The sequence below is a fragment of the Pleurodeles waltl genome, chromosome 6 (assembly GCF_031143425.1).
Source record: "Pleurodeles waltl isolate 20211129_DDA chromosome 6, aPleWal1.hap1.20221129, whole genome shotgun sequence".
NCBI lineage: Eukaryota > Metazoa > Chordata > Amphibia > Caudata > Salamandridae > Pleurodeles > Pleurodeles waltl.
The window spans coordinates 325,799,663-325,820,536 of record NC_090445.1 but is presented as its reverse complement, the minus strand read 5'-3'; the positions used below and the strand labels follow the sequence as shown (position 1 = coordinate 325,820,536).

General features: G+C 44.2%; 1 protein-coding gene across 1 annotated transcript in view; it reads right to left on the bottom strand.

The window, feature by feature from the left end:
* IPO4 (importin 4) overlaps positions 1 to 20,874 on the bottom strand; it is a 1,872,953-nt gene that overhangs the window by 1,750,478 nt on the left and 101,601 nt on the right. Inside the window, exon 3 of the mRNA XM_069238173.1 lies at positions 7,416 to 7,495. Within this exon, the coding sequence (XP_069094274.1) occupies positions 7,416 to 7,495 (80 nt within the window). The remainder of the gene's footprint in view (positions 1 to 7,415; positions 7,496 to 20,874) is intronic.

Genomic DNA, 20,874 nt, shown 5'->3' with positions numbered 1-20,874 from the left:
AAGAGTCTCAACTGAGGTCAACAGACCACCACTGCAGTCAAGCCATGGTCTGCCTCGGTAGGACGTTTCAGTGGCCCCACCTACCGGCTCAGCACTGATACCAATCAAGACTACTGTGGCTGTGACTTCGGCATCAACCTCACCCACTTTGGTCTGACCTACTATTGGCAGGTCTGCCGTGTAAAGGAGACTATGCAGAGGGCATAGGAAAAAGTGAATGAGGTCTGCATACAGTAGGTAAGTACCCTAGTTTTGATATGGTTATCCCCACTTTTTGCCTGCTGCCAGTGTGTGTTTGACTGTGTGCACTAGGGTCCTGCTAACCAGGACTCCAGTGACTGTGCTTTCTCCTCCTAAATTTGGTTGCTCAGGACTTAGCACACTCAACAATTGGTATACCATTGCCATCATGTAAGTCCCTAGTATATGGTACTAGGGTACAAATGGCATTGGCACTAGGGGTTCCCCATGGGCTGCAACATGTATTGTGCCACCCCTGGGGGCCCAAGCAAAATTCATCTGCAGGCCTGCCATTGCAGCCTGCATTAAAAAGGTGCATGCACCCTTTTCACTACAGGTCACTGCACCAGGTCACTGTAAGTCATCCCTATGGCAGGCTACCTCTAGAGAGCCCTGGCTTCCTCGACACCGTCTACACATCACTAATAGGGAATACCTGGACCTGTTATAAGGGTATAACCCCATAGGTGCTCACCACACCCCAGGCCAGCTTCCTACACGTATCACACCCTTCCTGACCAGTCGGGGGTAATTAAGATTAATTGGGCCAGGTCAAGATGAATCTTCCCTCAAAATATGAATAATCAAGGGCTTGAGACGAAACGCTCCCTGCACTGGATTCTGCAGGGCAGTGGTTCTTAACCTTTTGACTTCTGTGGACCCCCAATTTAATCATTACTGGAATCTGTGGACCCCCCTGAATCATTACTGGAATCCGAGGAATCCTACAGAGTCATTACTGGAACTCAGAGACCTCTGCCTAAAAAAAGCTGATGATTTGAACGGCACAACAATACACGAAAACAGACAAGTATTCATCAAACAAACATATAGAAGATTAAATATTTAATCACAAATATTAAAAAATATATATTAAAATATAATTTTCAATAGGAGGGTTGGGCCTTTTATAAATTAAACGGAGGCCACAAATCACACACATTATATTCTGTTTAATGCACTTGCACTGCTCCCATGAACCAATCTAAGGACACCAAATTTATTTTTATCCTTCAATTTCAAATTCCTCCACATTTACAGAATGCTTTAAAATTTTCAGTTTTACACTTTCCATTTTTATTAATAAACACTTTATTAATCTGTTAACAGCATTTAATATATTAGCTGAGAACCCTTGAGTAGTCATCCAGGACTGCCAGATGTCCCTGGACCACATGTTAAGACTGTAACTGAAAAATCACAGAATGTCAGGCAGTGAGTGTTCGTGAATGTCCAAGAGTTCTATTTTATGAGTCACCCCACAGCTAGAAGATGTTGTGGACTACCTGAGGACGACGCCAGCTGAGACTGTCTGCTTGCAAATTGAGCACTCCGGTCAAGTGATTTGCAACTAAGCAGATCTGTTGATACTGAGCACAGGACCTACATCTGCACAGCCAGAGATTCTCAGAAAAGAAGCTGCAACCCCACTCCCCCTGGTTAGTTGACTTACTATATCGAGGTCATATTGTCCTTCAAGATCTAAACAGACTGACCGCAAAAAAAGAAGGGAAGAAGGCCATGAGCGTTAGATGTAGTGCCAGTAATTCCATAAGACTGATGTGCAACATCTGTTCTGGAGACCAGAGGCCTCTGATTTCCAATTCCTCCAGACTGGCTCCCCACCCTAGAGTTGAGGCATTCATAATCACTCTTGTCACTGGAGGGAGAAGGTGGAACAGCTTTCCTTGTATAAGTTGGCTGTCCAAATACCACCAGCATAGATCCGCTGCAGTATCACTGGAGATTAAGAAACTCCTTTAGAGATCTCCTTGGTGTTGGAACTACTGCCTGTGGAGCCGCCACTGGAAGGCCTTCATGTACCAGCGCATGGATGACCAACAGAATGCAGAAGGCTAACAGACCGAGCAGGCATAAGACCATCAGGGCTGAATGATCACTCCATTATAAAATATCAGAATTATAGCCTGAATATCGTGAACCCTGTGGGGAGGAGGGAAGTCTTGACTCAATGTGGTGTTCAGTGTTGTGCCTATGAACAGGATGCGCTGAGAGAGCACCAGGTGGAATCTGGGCTTGTGGATTGAAAAAACCCAGGTCAAACAACATGGTTGTCACCTGCAAGTGGCGAGTCACCATCTCTGGAGAGCTGGTTTTGATGAGCCAGACAGCCAGGATTACCACCTATCTGAGATGGGTCATCGCCTGTCTGCGATGGATCAGCACCAACATCTTTCTGAAGACTCGAGAAGCGGAAGCGAGGTAAAGCATAGGGACCGCAAACTGGCAGTGCTCTGACCCTACCATTAAGTGAAAATACTTCCTTTGCGACCACAGAATAGGTTTTGGAAATAAAAGTTCTGCAGGTCAACAGACACCTTCCAGTCGTCTGTTTCCAGTAGAACTTGAGTTAGGGACAGCATTTTGAAATTTTCCTTTTTGAGAAACCAGTTCATAATCCTCAAGTATAGGATTGGATGGAGGCAGCCATCCTTATCAGGGGACCAGGAAGTAGTGGGAGTAACATCCCTGATCCCTATCTCCACTGCGCCTTGAGTAGCAAGGATCTTGTTGAAGGATGTGAGGAAGGTCTGGAAGGAGCATTTCCAAACAAGGAGAAAATAAGCAGGTATCTGTTTAAATGGCAGGGCATACCCCTCTGTACAATCTGCAATACCCAAATTATGGCCCTAGAACCTTGCAGAAAGGAGAATACCCCGCCCTCCAACAGACTGTGTGTGTTTAGGTAAGATGGACTAAAGGGTGCATCTCTGCAGTGGCTGGGGAAGAGGAAAAAAAGGAGGCGGTTAGGAGAGAGACAGCTTGTTTTCGGCCCTTTCCTCATCCTCTATATTAGTTGCAGAGGGGGTTAGCCTGCTGCTGTTGGAGAGATGCAAACCTCTGACAGCTTTGAAATGAAAAGTCCCTGTTGATGCCATAAGAAGTCCAACACAGATAGCAGTCTCTAGACTGTGTTTGAAGGCCAAAGGATCTGCCCATGGTTTGACTGTTCATAAACCTCTCCAATGCATAGCCTGCGCTGGCACCAAAGAGCTGAGCTCTGTTAAACAGAAAGTCTATTAGTGTGGTCTGTAAATGTGGTGATTTAACCACATGTGACGATGTAGAGAGATGACACTGCCCATGGCTCTTGCTACTGAATTCACAGTATCCAGGCCAGATTATCACCTGCTTTGCAGCAGCCTGACCAGATCCGCTCAGCTCTGTAAAGTGCGTCCGCAGTTCATCAAAACGCGTGTGGATAACCACCTGCGAGGTATCTAAAAGGGCATGTGCATATCTCCCAGCAAAACTCCCTGTCGAAAACATTGTCTTTGCAAATTGCACCAGATTCCCTTTCAGTTGCTGCAGAGGGAAAGAGCCATGTGCAATTTTAGAACAAGGAGCCTGCACCACTCGTCTCTCGGGGTACGGATGAGCTGATAAACTAGAATCTTCCAGGGCTGGCTTATATCGTAATTCAAGACTGCAGCACAGGGTGTCCGCCAGAATGGGCCCCATGCCTCACTGAACAAAAATAAGGTTTTTACTGTGTGGGAGGTAGAATGCAGAACTACAGTCAGAAGGCTGGATTTGGCCTGTAAGAATAGCAGCTGCATATCTAATATGTCCGCATCCCTCCTGATAACTGTGTGATATAAGGTCACTTCATGAGGAGGAAGGCCCAATGGTCACCAAAGTTCCTATTCCACTGAGATACCAAGCCTACTGGCATCGTTCCGTCCCGCAAAGTGAGTCCATTGAGCAATCACATTCATTATCTGCACTGGAGTGGTGGCTGTGACAGCAGCAGCTGCATCTTTGGCGGTGGCGCTGCTAATGAGATGTTAGTGTCCAGCTCAGAGGGTAGAATAAGCTGGATTATTAAAGTATGTGGTGTTGCTCTGTAGACCCAACTTGTGTAGTTGGAGTCGAGGTTGGATTGACCCATGACACAGGAAACAGCAGGAGCAATGTGAAGGGCGCCTTAAGGAGTAGGCCATCAGATCCATGGGACCAATTTGTGCACCAGATGTGGTCATGGCCCTCCTGAAAATAAACGTGTGTTCAGAAAGGCTGCTGGATCCGTGCCAGGTGCTGGAACTCTGGGTAATTATGATATTGCTGAGGCCTTGGAGACGGCACTTCAGACGGTAAAGTGTCTGCAACTATTGCTCGGTCCGCTGGAGCAGTAGGTTCCGTATCCTGTGTTCTTCCGCTTGTTCTTTTTCCATCTCTGGGTCAGGTAATGTCGAAGTTTGTGGGGACTTTATTCTCAACATGTAGCTGCGAGATTTGTGCATTTTCTTTTTGTTATTCTTCTTTCGAGAAGGTGGTGACTCCGGTGTCTTCAACCTCTGTTGAGACTTGCTGTGTCTGCATCAGTCTTCTCTCAATCCTGTCATGAGCATATTGGACCCTGTTCCTTGAGCGGTATGGAGTGCATCTTTTGACAATGCACAGGATCTGACATTATGATCAGATCCTAGCCATCACAGGCAGATTTTGTGAAGGTTCATAACAGACCTCTGTTCATCATAGCCCCAACAAGGTTTGAAGGAGAAGAGACAACAGAAGTCTGTGTGCGAGAGAGACACTAACTGGCAGGAAGCTAGACCCAAAAGGTGAACATCAAAGAAGCTGCTGCCTTCGAAGGGCAGATGTTGAACACTTAGGAGATGGGCCGCTCTAATGTTTAGGTAGAAAGTCTGGCACTTTAACAGGTCAGGGGAAATCAGCCCTCAAACCGTTTTTTCAGGGGGGGGGTGTAGCCCCTTAAGTAGTCACACCTTTGGGTTTCACTAGCGAGCTCTAAACGCCAAGAGAAGGTTTCTGCTGTATTGGAAGTGGGCAGACTGGAGAGTTCTGGAACAGCCAGATGCCATGCTTTGCAGGAAGTGGTCATCAGGAGAGTGGAAACCTGGTGGTCCATTGCCTGCTGACTGCGACTTACCCTGAGGACATTTAAAAAAAAAAAGGGCACCCTGGCACCTAAACCTCAGACCACTAAGGACTGGAGAAGAAGACAAAAGAAGAACTTTCCTGCTGTACCAACGAGCTGGCGAAGAGAGGCTATGTCGGCTGAACCTGATGACTAGCAAAGGAGAAGCAGGGGTGTGGAATCTCTATTGCCCGACACCCAGGACTTATTGTTCGGTATCAAGGACAACAAGTTTTCTTGTTTATTTTGTTCTTGGGACAAGCAGGCCCAACCCCCTGCAGCACAAACCCTCTCGGTCAATCAGCAAAATCCCAAGTGGTACGTCAAATCGCAGTGAGGTGATCCCGGCAATCTCCATGGACCCTGGCACACATAGTGGGATCATGGCCCACACAGCTGATCTGACATACTGCTTGGGATTTCTCTGACTGACCGAGAGATATTTGGGATTGTGTATTGACCACATTGAAGTTGCTCCTCGTCCAGGACTTACTGCACTAACATATTGAAACAAGCATATTTCTTGGCTATTTTTCAGGTTTGTTTATACACACCTTGAGATAGCCTTAGGCCTGCACACACAAGGAAAGGGCGAAACACGTGTTGGCTGTTTTCTTTACAATGTAGTCCTTTTTGGGAATCTCACTGAAATGCCAGACAAATAAAGAACTTTTTCATTTTTGGGACCTTGTGGATACATTGTGATAACAATATGAAGTATCATTTGGTTACTCTGCTCTGTCCTTCATTTTCTTCTTATGGCTCAAGTTATAATGGGTCAGGGGTTTCTCATTCCTTGGGCATCTGAGGTCTATTGATTTTGCCCACTGACATAGGACAACCATTATATGGGTCTCTTACTCCTTGTATGGCCTGTGTTGTGGAGCTATTAGAAATGTAGTTGCTCCCACAGTCAGACTGCTTTCGGAACGACAGGCAGGGCAGCAGATCCCCATAACAAACTTCATAGACTCAGACGTTAAATCACATTTGATGTCTGGAAATTGACTCTAAGAAAGGCAGCTTGAGACCTGCAATTTTTTCTACTATAAAGCAGTCAGTTGGGCTCTGCGAGGAGAAGCTTTCCAAGACTTCTGCCTATGACCAGGATTGAGAGCCAAGGCCTGCCAGTCTCCCAGCTGAGTGAGGAGAAATCAACCAAAGAAATCCAAGACCATCTGTCCCTGAAGCTTGTAGGACCAGTGTGTGCCTCCTTACTAAGACCAATGTGCCCTGTGAGGAAGAGCAGTGCACCCAGTGGAGAGGAGTGTGCTGGAGGGATCGAGATCTAGTGGGGGATCATAGCGGGTGGATACTGGTAGTGAAGTGGGAGGACATTGCTGCTGCATCAACTGGGTCATTGCTCACATGCAGATTCAAGTCGGCGACCCCTTGTACCAGACGGCGCAGCGATGAAGTTAGCCATGATTGCCTTAGGCTGTCACCCATGAGCGGTGGGAAGTCGGCAACCCCGTATGCCAGAAGGGACCGCTGTGAAGAGGAAATTACAACTGTGCCTATCGGGCCATCTCACAAAAGAAAGTGTCATGGACACCCAGCCACTGCAGAGCAACGAGTGCTACTCAACAACAGTAGTCGCTGCAGTCCTACGTGAATGAAATGCTCTCGACCTGCGGGCCAGAAGACCTTGAGGGAACTTGTTCTGCTTCATAGCACTTTGGGTGCTAGAACACTTTTGGCTGTTAAAACAGTCAGAATGGGACTTCTTAGACTGACTACTACTGGGGCCTAACCTGAATGGGGAATAGCCACTACTGCTAGTGAGAGGGAAGGGGGACACAGGGACCTGCCTATCAAACACTAGAGCCCTGACCTCAGAGGACTGCGACTATTGCTTGAGCATGCTGTACTTCACTTTGTGGTTGTATATAAATACTGCTTTTTTCAATAAAAGCATGTATTTGACTGGACAATCATTTATTGCTGCGGCTGAACATATTTAGAGTTGTGAGCCTGTATTCACCTCCCCTTTCACCGTTCCCAGCATCTATCTTTCACCTCCTCACCCACTCCAGAAACGCCTTGGATTGCTCAACTCACCCTATTACTAAGAGTCAAGTGCTGAATAGGTACTTGGCCCAGATGCTGAGCACCATTAGTAAGTATGGTCCCAGGACATCAGGAGTAAAAGGCTTCAGCCCCATGGTTGACCAAGTAGCTCCTACTTGCCCCGTGGCCCTCTGAAAAGGGTTCTGACAGAGGGCAAGGCAGAACAAGGGTAGAAACATGAATGGGGGAGGGGGCTTCTTACTTCTGCCGAAGCTCTGGGTTCAGCTTCTTCCAGGTTTTTGTCAAGCGTCTCCTCACCAGCACAGCTGCAAACTGACGTATCTGCAGGATGACAAAAAACATTTGGGAGTCAACAGAGATTTATTAGTTGGCAACAGTTTTACTTGAAAGAGTGCAGTCAGACAACACAATTTCCCAATTCCAAATTAAGGGAGCTAAATCAGAGTTGTAAAGGGGCATGTGCGAAGGATTACATTTCTCCTCAGACTGCTTTGGTCTTCTTTAAAGCAAAAACCTTAGCAAGATCCTCTTTACATGTGGCTTCAAAGGACAGACTCCAAAGCCAGGACATCTTTGACACATTTGGAGTAGGAGCCAAGTTAGAACAAAGGTTGTAATCCCTGGCTCTTATTTACTGCATGTGATCTCCAGCAAAGAAAAAAGTACTTATCTGTAACATTAGCTCTCCAGCGATATCATTATACACAGATTCTAAATCTTTAGAATAAATCCTGCCTTCATGCGGGACCTCTAAACCATTATTGTATTTCACTTTTACCAGCAAATTAACACCTTTTTTCTTTTTACTTAAAAGCCTTTTGGCAAAATACTCCATAAGAAATACCTTTCATACCCAGAGGTAAGGGTTACCATCTTTTCAAATGTTTGTTTTAAAGAAAGTGGAGCTCTTTTTTGCTCGGCGGCAGAAGGATACCGCGCTGGAGAATGAAAATGTCACTTACCCAGTGTACATCTGTTCGTGGCATCAGTCGCAGTAGATTCGCATGTTCTGCAATAGCTCGCCATCTGGTGTTGGGCCGGAGTGTTACAAGTTGTTTTTCTTCGAAGAAGTCTTTCGAGTCACGGGACCGAGTGACTCCTCCTTTTGTCTCCATTGCGCATGGGCGTCGACTCTATCCTCGATTGTTTTTCCCCGCAGAGGGTGAGGTAGGAGTTGAATTGTAGTAATAGTGCCCATGCAATGGAGTGACTAAGTATGCACCTATTTAAGGTTGAGATGATACATATATAAATAATTGAAGGTAACTTCCAAACTGCTACAGGCTCCCGGGTAGGCGGGTGGGCACATGCGAATCTACTGCGACTGATGCCACGAACAGATGTACACTGGGTAAGTGACATTTTCAGTTCGATGGCATCTGTCGCTGTAGATACGCATGTTCTGCATAGACTAGTAAGCAGTTATTTCCCCAAAAGCGGTGGATCAGCCTGTAGGAGTGGAAGTAGTCTGAAATAATGTCCTTAATACGGCTTGACCTACTGTGGCTTGTTGTGCGGATAACACGTCTACACAGTAGTGCTTGGTGAATGTGTGAGGCGTAGACCATGTGGCTGCCTTACATATTTCTTGCATTGGGATGTTTCCTAGAAAGGCCATGGTAGCACCTTTCTTTCTGGTTGAGTGTGCCCTTGGTGTAATGGGCAGCTGTCGTTTAGCTTTAAGGTAGCAGATTTGGATGCATTTAACTATCCATCTAGCTATACCTTGTTTTGAAATTGGGTTTCCTGCGTGAGGTTTTTGAAATGCAATAAAGAGTTGTTTAGTTTTTCTGATGTTTTTTGTTCTGTCAATGTAATACATTAATGCTCTTTTGACATCTAATGTATGTAGTGCCCTTTCAGCTACGGTATCTGGCTGTGGAAAGAACACTGGAAGTTCCACTGTTTGATTGAGATGGAACGGTGAAATAACCTTTGGCAAAAATTTAGGATTGGTCCTTAGGACGACTTTATTTTTGTGTAGTTGTATAAAAGGTTCCTGTATAGTAAACGCCTGAATCTCGCTTACTCTTCTTAGGGAAGTAATGGCGATGAGAAATGCCACCTTCCAGGTTAGGAACTGTATGTCGCAGGAGTGCATGGGTTCAAAAGGTGGACCCATAAGTCTAGTTAGGACAACATTTAGGTTCCATGAAGGAACAGGTAGTGTTCTTGGTGGTATAATTCTCCTAAGGCCCTCCATGAATGCTTTAATGACTGGTATTTTATATAGGGAAGTTGAATAGGTAGTTTGCAGGTATGCAGATATTGCTGCAAGGTGAATCTTAATGGAAGAGAAAGCTAGGTTAGATTTTTGTAAGTGAAGCAAGTAACCCACTACCTGTTCTGGAGTTGTGTGTAATGGTTGTATTTGATTAATATGGCAGTAGCAAACAAACCTCTTCCATTTACTTGCATAGCAGTGCCTGGTGGATGGCCTTCTTGCTTGTTTTATGACTTCCATACATTCTTGGGTAAGTTGTAAGTGCCCGAATTCTAGGATTTCAGGAGCCAGATTGCTAGATTCAGCGATGCTGGATCTGGGTGTCTGATCTTTTGGTTGTGCTGTGTCAACAGATCTGGCCTGTTGGGCAATTTGATGCAGGGTACCACTGATAGGTCTAGCAGTGTTGTGTACCAGGGTTGCCTTGCCCAAGTTGGTGCTATCAATATGAGTTTGAGTTTGCTTTGACTGAGTTTGTTTACCAGGTAAGGAAGGAGAGGGAGAGGAGGAAAAGCGTAAGCAAATATCCCTGACCAGTTCATCCATAGGGCATTGCCTTGGGATTGTTTGTGTGGGTATCTGGATGCGAAGTTTTGGCATTTTGCGTTCTCCCTTGTCGCAAACAAGTCTATCTGAGGTGTTCCCCAGAGTTTGAAATAAGTGTTCAGAATTTGGGGGTGAATTTCCCATTCGTGGACCTGTTGGTGATCTCGAGAGAGATTGTCTGCGAGTTGATTTTGTATCCCTGGTATAAACTGTGCAATTAGGCGAATTTGGTTGTGAATTGCCCAATGCCAAATTTTTTGTGCTAGCAGGCTTAACTGCGTGGAGTGCGTCCCCCCCTGCTTGTTTAGATAATACATTGTTGTCATGTTGTCTGTTTTGACGAGAATGTATTTGTTAACTATTATTGGTTGGAAAGCTTTTAGTGCTTGAAAAACTGCTAGAAGTTCTAGGTGACTGATATGCAGTCTTGTTTGATGTACGTTCCATTGTCCTTGTATGCTGTGTTGATCGAGGTGTGCTCCCCACCCTGTCATGGAAGCATCTGTTGTTATTACGTATTGTGGCACTGGGTCTTGGAAAGGCCGCCCCTTGTTTAAATTTATGTTGTTCCACCACAGAAGCGAGAGGTAAGTTTGGCGGTCTATTAACACCAGAGCTTGAAGGTGACCCTGTGCTTGAGACCACTGTGATGCTAGGCATTGTTGTAAGGGCCTCATGTGCAGTCTTGCGTTTGGGACAATGGCTATGCATGATGACATCATGCCTAGGAGTTGTAATACCATCTTTGCTTGTATCTTTTGTGTTGGATACATGCGTTGTATGATGGTGTTGAAATTTTGAATTCTTTGTGGACTTGGAGTGGCTACTCCTTTTGATGTGTCTATTATGGCTCCCAGGTATTGTTGTACCTTGCGTGGCAGAATTTTGGATTTTGTGAAATTGACGGTGAACCCTAGTTTGAAGAGGGTTTGTATGATATGATTTGTGTGATTTGAGCACTCTATTAACGAATGGGCCTTGATTAGCCAGTCGTCTAGATATGGGAACACATGTATCTGCTGCCTTCTTATGTGTGCTGCGACTACCGCTAGACATTTGGTAAAGACTCTCGGTGCGGTTGTTAATCCGAAAGGCAGTACCTTGAATTGGTAATGTATTCCTTTGAATACAAACCTTAGGTATTTCCTGTGCGATGGGTGTATTGGTATATGGAAATAAGCATCCTTGAGGTCTAAAGTTGCCATGTAGTCGTGCAGCTTTAGCAATGGCAATACTTCTTGTAGTGTGACCATGTGGAAGTGGTCTGATTTGATGAAAGTGTTCACTACTCTGAGGTCTAGGATTGGTCTCAGTGTTTTGTCCTTCTTTGGTATCAGAAAGTACAGTGAGTAAACTCCTGTGTTTATTTGTGTGTTTGGCACTAATTCGATTGCATTTTTTTGCAATAGTGCCTGCACTTCTATCTCCAGGAGATTGGAATGGTGTGTTGTTAAATTTTGTGCTTTTGGTGGTATGTTTGGAGGGAATTGTAGAAATTCTATGCAATAACCATGTTGGATAATTGCTAGAACCCAAGTGTCTGTAGTGATTTTCTCCCATGCTTTGTAATAATGACCTATTCGTCCCCCCACTGGTGTTGTGTGGAGGGGGTGAGTGACATGTGAGTCACTGTTTAGTAGTAGGGGTTTTGGGGCTTTGGAATCTTCCTCTATTTCTAGGGAATTGCCCTCCTCTATATTGTCCCCGAAAACCTCCTCTATACTGTCCCTGGTAACTGGACGGTGTGGCTTGTGAGGTGCTGGCTTGTGTGCTTTGACCCCGAAACCCCCCTCGAAAGGGCGTTTTACGGAATGTGCTGTAATTCCCTCTGCTCTGCGGGGAGTAGAGTGCGCCCATGGCTTTGGCAGTGTCCGTATCTTTTTTGAGTTTCTCAATCGCTGTGTCCACTTCTGGACCGAACAGTTCTTTTTCATTAAAAGGCATATTGAGAACTGCTTGTTGAATCTCTGGTTTAAATCCAGACGTTCGGAGCCATGCATGCCTTCTGATAGTTACAGATGTATTAATTGTCCGTGCAGCTGTATCTGCAGCGTCCATGGAGGAGCGGATCTGGTTGTTGGAGATGGCCTGTCCCTCCTCAACCACTTGTTTTGCCCTATTTTGTAAGTCCTTGGGCAGATGTTCAATGAGATGTTGCATCTCGTCCCAGTGGGCTCTGTCATAGCGCGCAAGTAGTGCCTGGGAGTTCGCGATGCGCCACTGGTTTGCAGCTTGTGCTGCGACTCTTTTACCAGCTGCATCAAACTTGCGGCTTTCTTTATCTGGGGGTGGTGCATCTCCAGATGTGTGGGAGTTGGCCCTTTTCCTAGCTGCTCCTACAACGACAGAGTCTGGTGGCAGCTGTGTAGTGATGAAAACCGGGTCCGTAGGAGGCGGCTTATACTTTTTTTCTACCCTTGGTGTGATTGCCCTACTTTTAACCGGCTCCTTAAAGATGTCTTTTGCGTGCCGGAGCATACCAGGGAGCATAGGCAGGCTTTGGTATGAGCTGTGGGTGGAGGAGAGTGTGTTGAATAAGAAATCATCCTCGACCTGTTCTGAGTGGAGGCTTACGTGGTGAAATTGTGCTGCTCTAGCCACCACTTGAGAGTACGCGGTGCTGTCTTCTGGTGGAGATGGCTTTGTAGGGTATGCCTCCGGACTGTTATCTGACACTGGGGCGTCGTATAGGTCCCATGCGTCCTGATCTTGGTCACCCTGGCTCATGGTGGTGTGAGCTGGGGAGTGTGATGGAGTTTGTGCTGGTGAAACGTCAATCACGGGCGGAGGAGAGGGTGGTGGTGTAACTCTTTTCACCACTTTTGGTTGTGGTGTTTGTTCCGTCTGGAACTCCAACCTCCTCTTTCTCCTAATGGGGGGAAGGGTGCTTATTTTTCCTGTCCCCTGCTGAATGAAGATACGCTTTTGCGTATGGTCCACATCAGTTGCTTGTAGCTCTTCCTCAAACCTATGCTTCTGCATTTGGGAGGTTAGCGAGTGCTCTTCTGTATAAGAGCCTGAAGCTGGGTCGCTTGCAGTTTGTTTCGGCATCGAAACTTTGTCTGCGTGTTTTTTCGGCTCCGAGGTGACTTTTTTCCTTTTCGGGGCCGAAACCTCTCGGCGTCGATCTGTTTCGGTGCCGCTGTCTCGGCGTCGAGCCGTGTCCGCACCGGCATCACGGTGTCGAGGCTTGTCTCCAGCACTTTCTCGGTCCCGAGAAGGCTGCGTGCCGGTGTCTCGACCGGAGTCGGACGACCTCGGCACTGTTTGGGCCTTTTTCGGTGCCGACGGTCGGTCACCGAATTTATGGGTCGAGCCATGGCCTGGTGGCAGTGGCGTCCCCTGGGCCTTGTAAATGTTTCTCTGTGTGGTTTTCGACGTCTTACTCACGGTTTGTGTATCGTCGAATCCTTCGGAGTCTGAGTCTTGGATCGAGAAGGTACCTTCCTCTTCCTGTTCCTCGAACTCCCGTTGGGCTGTCGGTGCGGACGCCATCTGAAGTCTTCTGGCTCGACGGTCTCGGAGTGTTTTTCGGGACCGGAACGCACGACAGGCCTCGCAGGTGTCTTCGCTGTGCTCAGGTGACAGGCACAGGTTGCAGACCAAGTGTTGGTCTGTGTAGGGGTATTTATTGTGGCATTTGGGGCAGAAACGAAACGGGGTCCGTTCCATCGGCGTTCTTCAGCACGCGGTCGGGCCGACCAGGCCCCGACGGAGGATCGAAAAAACTACCCCGAAGGGCACCGGAGCTCTTCGATCTTCGATGCGGTGTTGAATGTAAGTACGCCGATCCCGAACGCAACAATACCGACGAAAATCTTCTGAAATTAGCTAATTTTCCGTTCCGAAACTCGGAGCGACAGGAACACGTCCGAACCCGATGGCGGAAAAAAAACAATCGAGGATAGAGTCGACGCCCATGCGCAATGGAGACAAAAGGAGGAGTCACTCGGTCCCGTGACTCGAAAGACTTCTTCGAAGAAAAACAACTTGTAACACTCCGGCCCAACACCAGATGGCGAGCTATTGCAGAACATGCGTATCTACAGCGACAGATGCCATCGAACAGAAAAGTTACTTATTTGCAACCCTTGCTCTCAAGCAAAGGATATTCATTAATACTCATTAAAAATATAGGTGAAAGGTCAATGCCCCGATCGTGAAGTAAAGATATTTCTAAAAAGAACGTTATTTGCACGTAGCACTTTAGATTGATTTTCAGGAGGTAAGCAGTCTGACAGTTCAAATGATGATCCCTGAGCTAAATAACTTCCAGTAGCTGGATGGTCTGACAAAAATGACTTATCTGAAGGAGCATGCCTATGCTTCTTTATGACAAGTCTTGCCGCCGAAGAAATAGTCTGAGGTGTTTCGCACACTGATTTTGTTGAGACTAAGGTACTTGGATACTAGATTCAAAGCTTACAATATGTCATGATGGAATGGCACAAATGTTTATAAAAGAGTGCAACGAGCAGAAGAATCAGCTCTAAGTTTTGTGTAGGCCTTAGGGATTTTGGCGGTTTCCTATGAGTATAGGAATTTTGAAGAAAAAATGATCAGGGACCAGCTTGTGGAAAAAAAACAAAAACAAAAAGGTCCAGGAAGCGTTATTATCGACGCAAAATTTGACTTCACAAAAAGCAATAGAAATTGCAATAAGAATCAAAATGAGTACACCTTACATGGAACACATGACAATACCAGATTCTAAATTGAAATCACAAAGTGTGTATCTTGTAAACGGGAAAAGTAAAATGAAGGAGGCAGAGGAAAAATTGGTTGAGAAGCCTAGTAAAAGTGACAAGGAGTATAGGAAACATTCTCAAACAAGTGGAATGTTATAGATGTGGTAGTATCATACATTTGAGAAATTCAGATGTTTGTCCATTTATGGATCGTTTTTGGGCCAAATGTATGAAAAACGGGCAAGAGTGTATAGGTCAACACACACCTCGTTCCAACAAAGTAGAGTGGAATCCGATAAGATGTGTGGAGATAATGATTCTTCCAGCGATAAAGATGAAATATTGGCCACTGAAGATGCAACTGTTAGTCTACATTGTCAAGACAATATAAGAAATGTGTGGTGTAGCTATAAACTAGTGTAAGAGACCATTATATGATACTGATTAATGGTGTAGAAGTTAAAATGATGGCCGATTCTAGATCTCCATTTACCCTGTTGAGTGAGAAGAAGTTGAAGGAAGCGTTTGAAGACAGTGGTGTTCAATTGAAAAAGTAAAATATTCAACCGGTAGGATATGGTGGTAAACCCATTGAAGTGGTAGGTGAGTTTGAGGTTCAGTTGGTTTTAGGAACAACAAAGCTATAGGCATTGTATATGCGGCTAAGGATGATTCACATTTGTTCGGCTGGAGTGATCAAAAGAATTTGGAAATAATTTTTGATCTTAATAATTCTGCACAAGTAATGTTAAAGAAAGAGTATACTAAAAATCTATCCATAAACAACAAATGCATACAGGAGCATCCAGATGTTTTCCAGGAAAAGTTGGGTTTAGTTAAGGGTCTCCAACCAATAGTTTGAGCTTCTAGTAGCTCTCAAGCTACCCATCAATAGCTTTCCTGTGTGTAGCCCAGCCTACAAAAACTGAAAAGTTTATATTTAAAACAAACATGTAAACTTGTCTGATGTGGTCAGTATTAAAATACTGATAACATTCTTAGCTCTGGATGATTTTAATCAACATACGTAGCTTTTACTACAAAAAAGGTTGGAGACCCCGACATAAGGTAAAATTAATGGATGGAGAACGTACAATAGCACACAAGTCCCTATCAGTACCTTTGGCCTTGCAACAAGAATAAAAAAGTTGAGCAAGCTATGTAGTCAAGACATAACATAGCCCACAGAAAGTTTTGACTGGATGTCACCAACATTTTTAGCCACAAAGGCTAATGGGTCTATTCGCATGAGTGTCGATCTACGAGATTTGAGTGACTAGATTTGGGTGGATCAACACCCTCTTCCTAATATAACAGAAATGCTCCCCACATTAAAATGTGGAAAGATATTCAGTTTGCTTCCTATGAATTCAGCATACCATCAAATCAATTTGCATCCTGAATCAACACATTACACGCCATTTATAATACCAGAAGGTCTGTACCAATTTAAGCATATGCCCTTTGGATTAGCTTCAGGTTCCATTGTTTACTTGAGGTTTTTTTCTATTGGGGTGGGCGTGACAACCTTTCAAGATGCTGTTCTGGTTTTTGGAAAGGACCAAGCACAACATAAGAGACTGCACCATGTGCTGGTGATACTAAAAAGTAGAGGTGTCATCCTCAGTGGGTAGAAGTGTAAATTTGACAATAAATCAATAAATTCATCCCTAGATGCGCAGAAAAGACGTTTAACATGAGAAACTGTTAAAGAAAAATGTGAACCATGAGTGGAGTAATGAGTGTGATCAGGAATTCAAAGTAAGCATGAAGTAGTGAATGTAATACCTTAAAACCATTTGACAAACAAGATGAATCTGTAATCATGACTAACAGTAGTCAGAAAGCATTGGGAGCTGTTGAAATGCAACAAAGAGGTGGAAGGGATGATGTAGTTGCATTTGGTTCAAGAGGTATAAGGGAGGCTGAATCTTCGCGTTCAGTAATAGAGAAAGGCACACTAGCATGCTGTTCGCGTGTCACTCATTTCAGATCTTATTTGTAGGATATGCAATTCACTGTTCGGGTTGATCACAAACCCCTAGTAGAATTGTTCATGACAAGAGGAAGTAAAGGGGCACCTCCTAGAATTGCCAGGTGGAAATATAATCTTCAGGACTACGATTATCGAGTGGGATATGTGCCAGGAGCCAAGAATATTTTGGCTGACTGTCACAAATGCCTACCAGTGAATACAATATGGCAGATGATGAGTTGGGAGAAGACAAAACAGACTTAGGGCCTGATCACAACCTTGGTGGAAGGGATTACTCAATACCAAATGTGACGATATCCCGTCCGCCGTATTACCAGTTCTATAGGATATAAGATAGAACTGGTAATACGGCGGGCAGGATATTCGTCACAATGGGGACGTAGTAATCACCTCCGCCAAGGTCATAATCAAGTTCTTAGCGTGTGCCACTGTAAGTCGAATATAAAGTGCTATTACTGAAGAGGAGTGGATTGAGGCATTTGAGGCTGAAAGGAATATGAGTAAGGTGATGAACAGAATTCGTCAAGGGTGGTCTAGGTGGAAGTCTGAACACTATTCTAGTTATGAATACAAACATGTTTAAGACTTTTCCATTGTCAATGGGCATTTATTCCGTCAGGGTCCAACAGTAGTGCCTGAAGGGTTGAGGAAGAAAGTATTAGATCTTGCCTATAAAGATCACATCCTTATAAGAGCCATGAAAAGTATAAGTGAGAATTTTTGGTGTCCAGGTTTCGACAAGAATGTGGAACATCATATGAGAGATTGTGTAAGTTGTTCTGTGAGGATCAAGTCGCAGGTTACTGTTCACAGTCCGGTGGAAGCTGTGAAGGTGACAAATACGGCGTGAAGCATGTTGGAAATCAACATTATTGGTCCCATGACAATTTCAGGAAGTGTTACGGAATATGGCAGTGATTTTCAGTCACTGGGCAGAGGTGACATTTGTAAAGGAGGCTAATCGTTCAAAGTTAATAGAATTCTTACAGTCAATATTTTCAAGGGAAGGAATTCTGGAGGAGGTCATCTCAGATAATGGGAGCCAATTTAACTCTGGACAGTTTATCAAAGTTTTAAATGTTTTAAAGCATTTAGGAATAAAGCATACCAGGACTTCACAGAAGGAGTAACGGCCTTTTTGAAAGGCTTATTAGAGTCATAAAAGAGAATGTACAACTGCTAAGGTTAACAAATTGAGTTGTAATATAGAATTGAGAAAATTGTTGTGGGCAGTGCACACTACCCCAAACACCGACACCAAAGTGTAATCGTTTTTACTGTCAAGAAGGAGAATAACAGCATCTAAAATGCTATTGTCTTGGGTAGGAGATATCCTTGTACCTAACAAGAGGGTAGAAGCGGTATGAGCATATGAGATTACAAGCTCAACATAAGTATGTAAGAAAAGAGTAAAGGTGGATGTGGGTGATAATGTGGGAATCAAGATTTCAAGGATATTACTTAAAGGAGAATCCAAATTTTCAAAGCCTAAGAGTGGCTGAGATGAGGGAAAGTGTGGTTACATTGGAAGATGGTAAATGGTGGAAATAAATAAATAAATTTAGTTGACCGAAGGCAAATTATGAAGGATTTCCCTGCAAGGAAGAGTGTAATGTGTAATGGTGAACGTATTGGAGTAACCAGTAAAAAAAAGATATCAAAAGATCAGATAGATTGAAAAGAATTCCTAACAAATTATACAACTACGGTCTTGATTAAATTCTTAGGGCATGTTTGTTTTCAGAGACACTTTAATATTCCATAGGAAGGAATTTGATGAATTTAATAATTATTGATTATATATATATATGGAAAATGTCACTTACCCAGTGTACATCTGTTCGTGGCATGAGACGCTGCAGATTCACATGCTGTGCATTATCCTGCCATCTAGTGTTGGGCTCGGAGTGTTACAAGTTGTTTTTTCTTCGAAGTCGTCTTTTCAAGTCACAGGACTGAGTGACTCCTCCCTTTCGGCTCCATTGCGCATGGGCATCGACTCCATCTTAGATTGTTTCCCCCGCAGAGGGTGAGGTAGAAGTTGTGAGTATACTAGAGGTGCCCATGCAATGGAGTAGTAATGTAAGTATCTAATGTCTATTAAAATAATATTTATTTACATATTTACAATTTACATGCAACTAAAAACGGCTACAGGCTACCAGGGAGGCGGGAGGGCGCATGTGAATCTGCAGCGTCTCATGCCACAAACAGATGTACACTGGATAAGTGACATTTTCCGTTCTCTGGCATGTGTAGCTGCAGATACACATGCTGTGCATAGATTACTAAGCAGTTATCTCCCCAAAAAGCGGTGGTTTAGCCTGTAGGAGTTGAAGTTGTCTGAAATAATGTTCTTAATACAGCCTGTCCTACTGTGGCCTGTTGTGTTGCTAACACATCTACACAGTAATGCTTAGTAAATGTATGTGGCGTAGACCAGGTGGCTGCCTTACAAATTTCTATCATTGGTATATTCCCAAGAAAAGCCATTGTGGCGCCTTTCTTTCTAGTGGAATGTGCTCTTGGTGTAATAGGTAATTCTCTTTTTGCTTTAATGTAGCAAGTTTGAATACATTTAACAATCCATCTGGCAATGCCTTGTTTAGATATAGGGTTACCTGCATGAGGTTTTTGGAAAGCTACAAACAACTGTTTTGTTTTACGAAATTGTTTTGTTCTGTCAATGTAATACATTAGTGCTCTTTTTATGTCTAATGTATGCAAGGCCCTTTCAGCTACTGAGTCTGGTTGTGGAAAGAAGACTGGGAGTTCCACAGTTTGGTTTAGGTTGAATGGTGATATGACCATTGGTAAGAATTTTGGATTTGTACGGAGAACCACTTTATGTTTATGTATTTGTATAAAGCGTTCTTGAATAGTAAATGCTTGTATTTCACTCACTCTCCTCAGTGATGTGATCGCTATTAGAAAGGCTACTTTCCAGGTCAGATATTGAATTTGACAAGAATGCATGGGTTCGAATGGTGGGCCCATGAGTCGTTTTAATACAATATTAAGGTTCCACGAAGGTACTGGTGGTGTCCTTGGGGGTATGATTCTTTTTAGTCCCTCCATAAATGCTTTAATGACTGGAATTCTAAAAAGTGATGTTGTATGTGTAATCTGCAGATAGGCAGATAGTGCAGTGAGATGGATCTTAATGGAAGAGAATGCTAGATTAGACTTTTGTAAGTGTAATAAATAGCTTACAATGTCCTTTGTGGAGGCATGTAGTTGTTGAATTTGATTAGTTTGGCAGTAGCAAACAAATCTTTTACATTTGTTTGCATAACAATGTCTTGTTGTAGGTTTTCTGGCTTGTTTAATGACCTCCATACACTCTTGTGTAAGATTTAAATGTCCGAATTCTAAGACTTCAGGAGCCAGATTGCTAGATTGAGCGATGCTGAATTCGGGTGTCTGATCTGTTGTTTGTGTTGTGTTAACAGATCTGGTCTGTTTGGTAGTTTTATGTGGGGTACTACTGATAAGTCCAACAGTGTTGTGTACCACGGTTGGCGAGCCCAGGTTGGTGCTATGAGTGTTAGTTTGAGTTTGTTTTGACTTAGTTTGTTGACCAGATAAGGAATGAGTGGGATAGGGGGAAAAGCGTAAGCAAATATCCCTGACCAACTGATCCATAGTGCATTGCCCTTGGACTGAGGGTGTGGGTACCTGGACGTGAAGTTTTGGCATTTTGCGTTTTCTTTTGTTGCGAATAGGTCTATGTTTGGTATTCCCCAGCAGTGGAAGTGATCCTGTAGGATCTGGGGATGTATTTCCCATTTGTGAGTTTGCTGGTGATCTCAACTGAGATTGTCGGCTAACTGATTCTGAATGCCTGGTATGTATTGTGCTATTAGGCGAATGTGGTTGTGAATTGCCCAATGCCAAATCTTTTGTGCTAAGAGACACAGTTGTGACGAGTGTGTCCCCCCTTGTTTGTTGAGATAGTACATTGTTGTCATGTTGTCTGTCTTGACAAGAATGTGTTTGTCGGCTACTAGTGGTTGAAACGCTTTTAATGCTAGAAAAACCACTAGCAGTTCCAAGTGATTTATGTGAAGTTGTTTTTGTTGATAGTCCCATTGACTCTGTATGCTGTGATTGTTGAGGTGTGCTCCCCATTCCACCATGGAAGCATCTGTTGTGATAACAGCTTGAGGCACCGGGTCTTGGAATGTTTAAATTTATAGGGTTCCACCATTGAAGCGAGGAGTGTGGTTGACGGTCTATCAACACT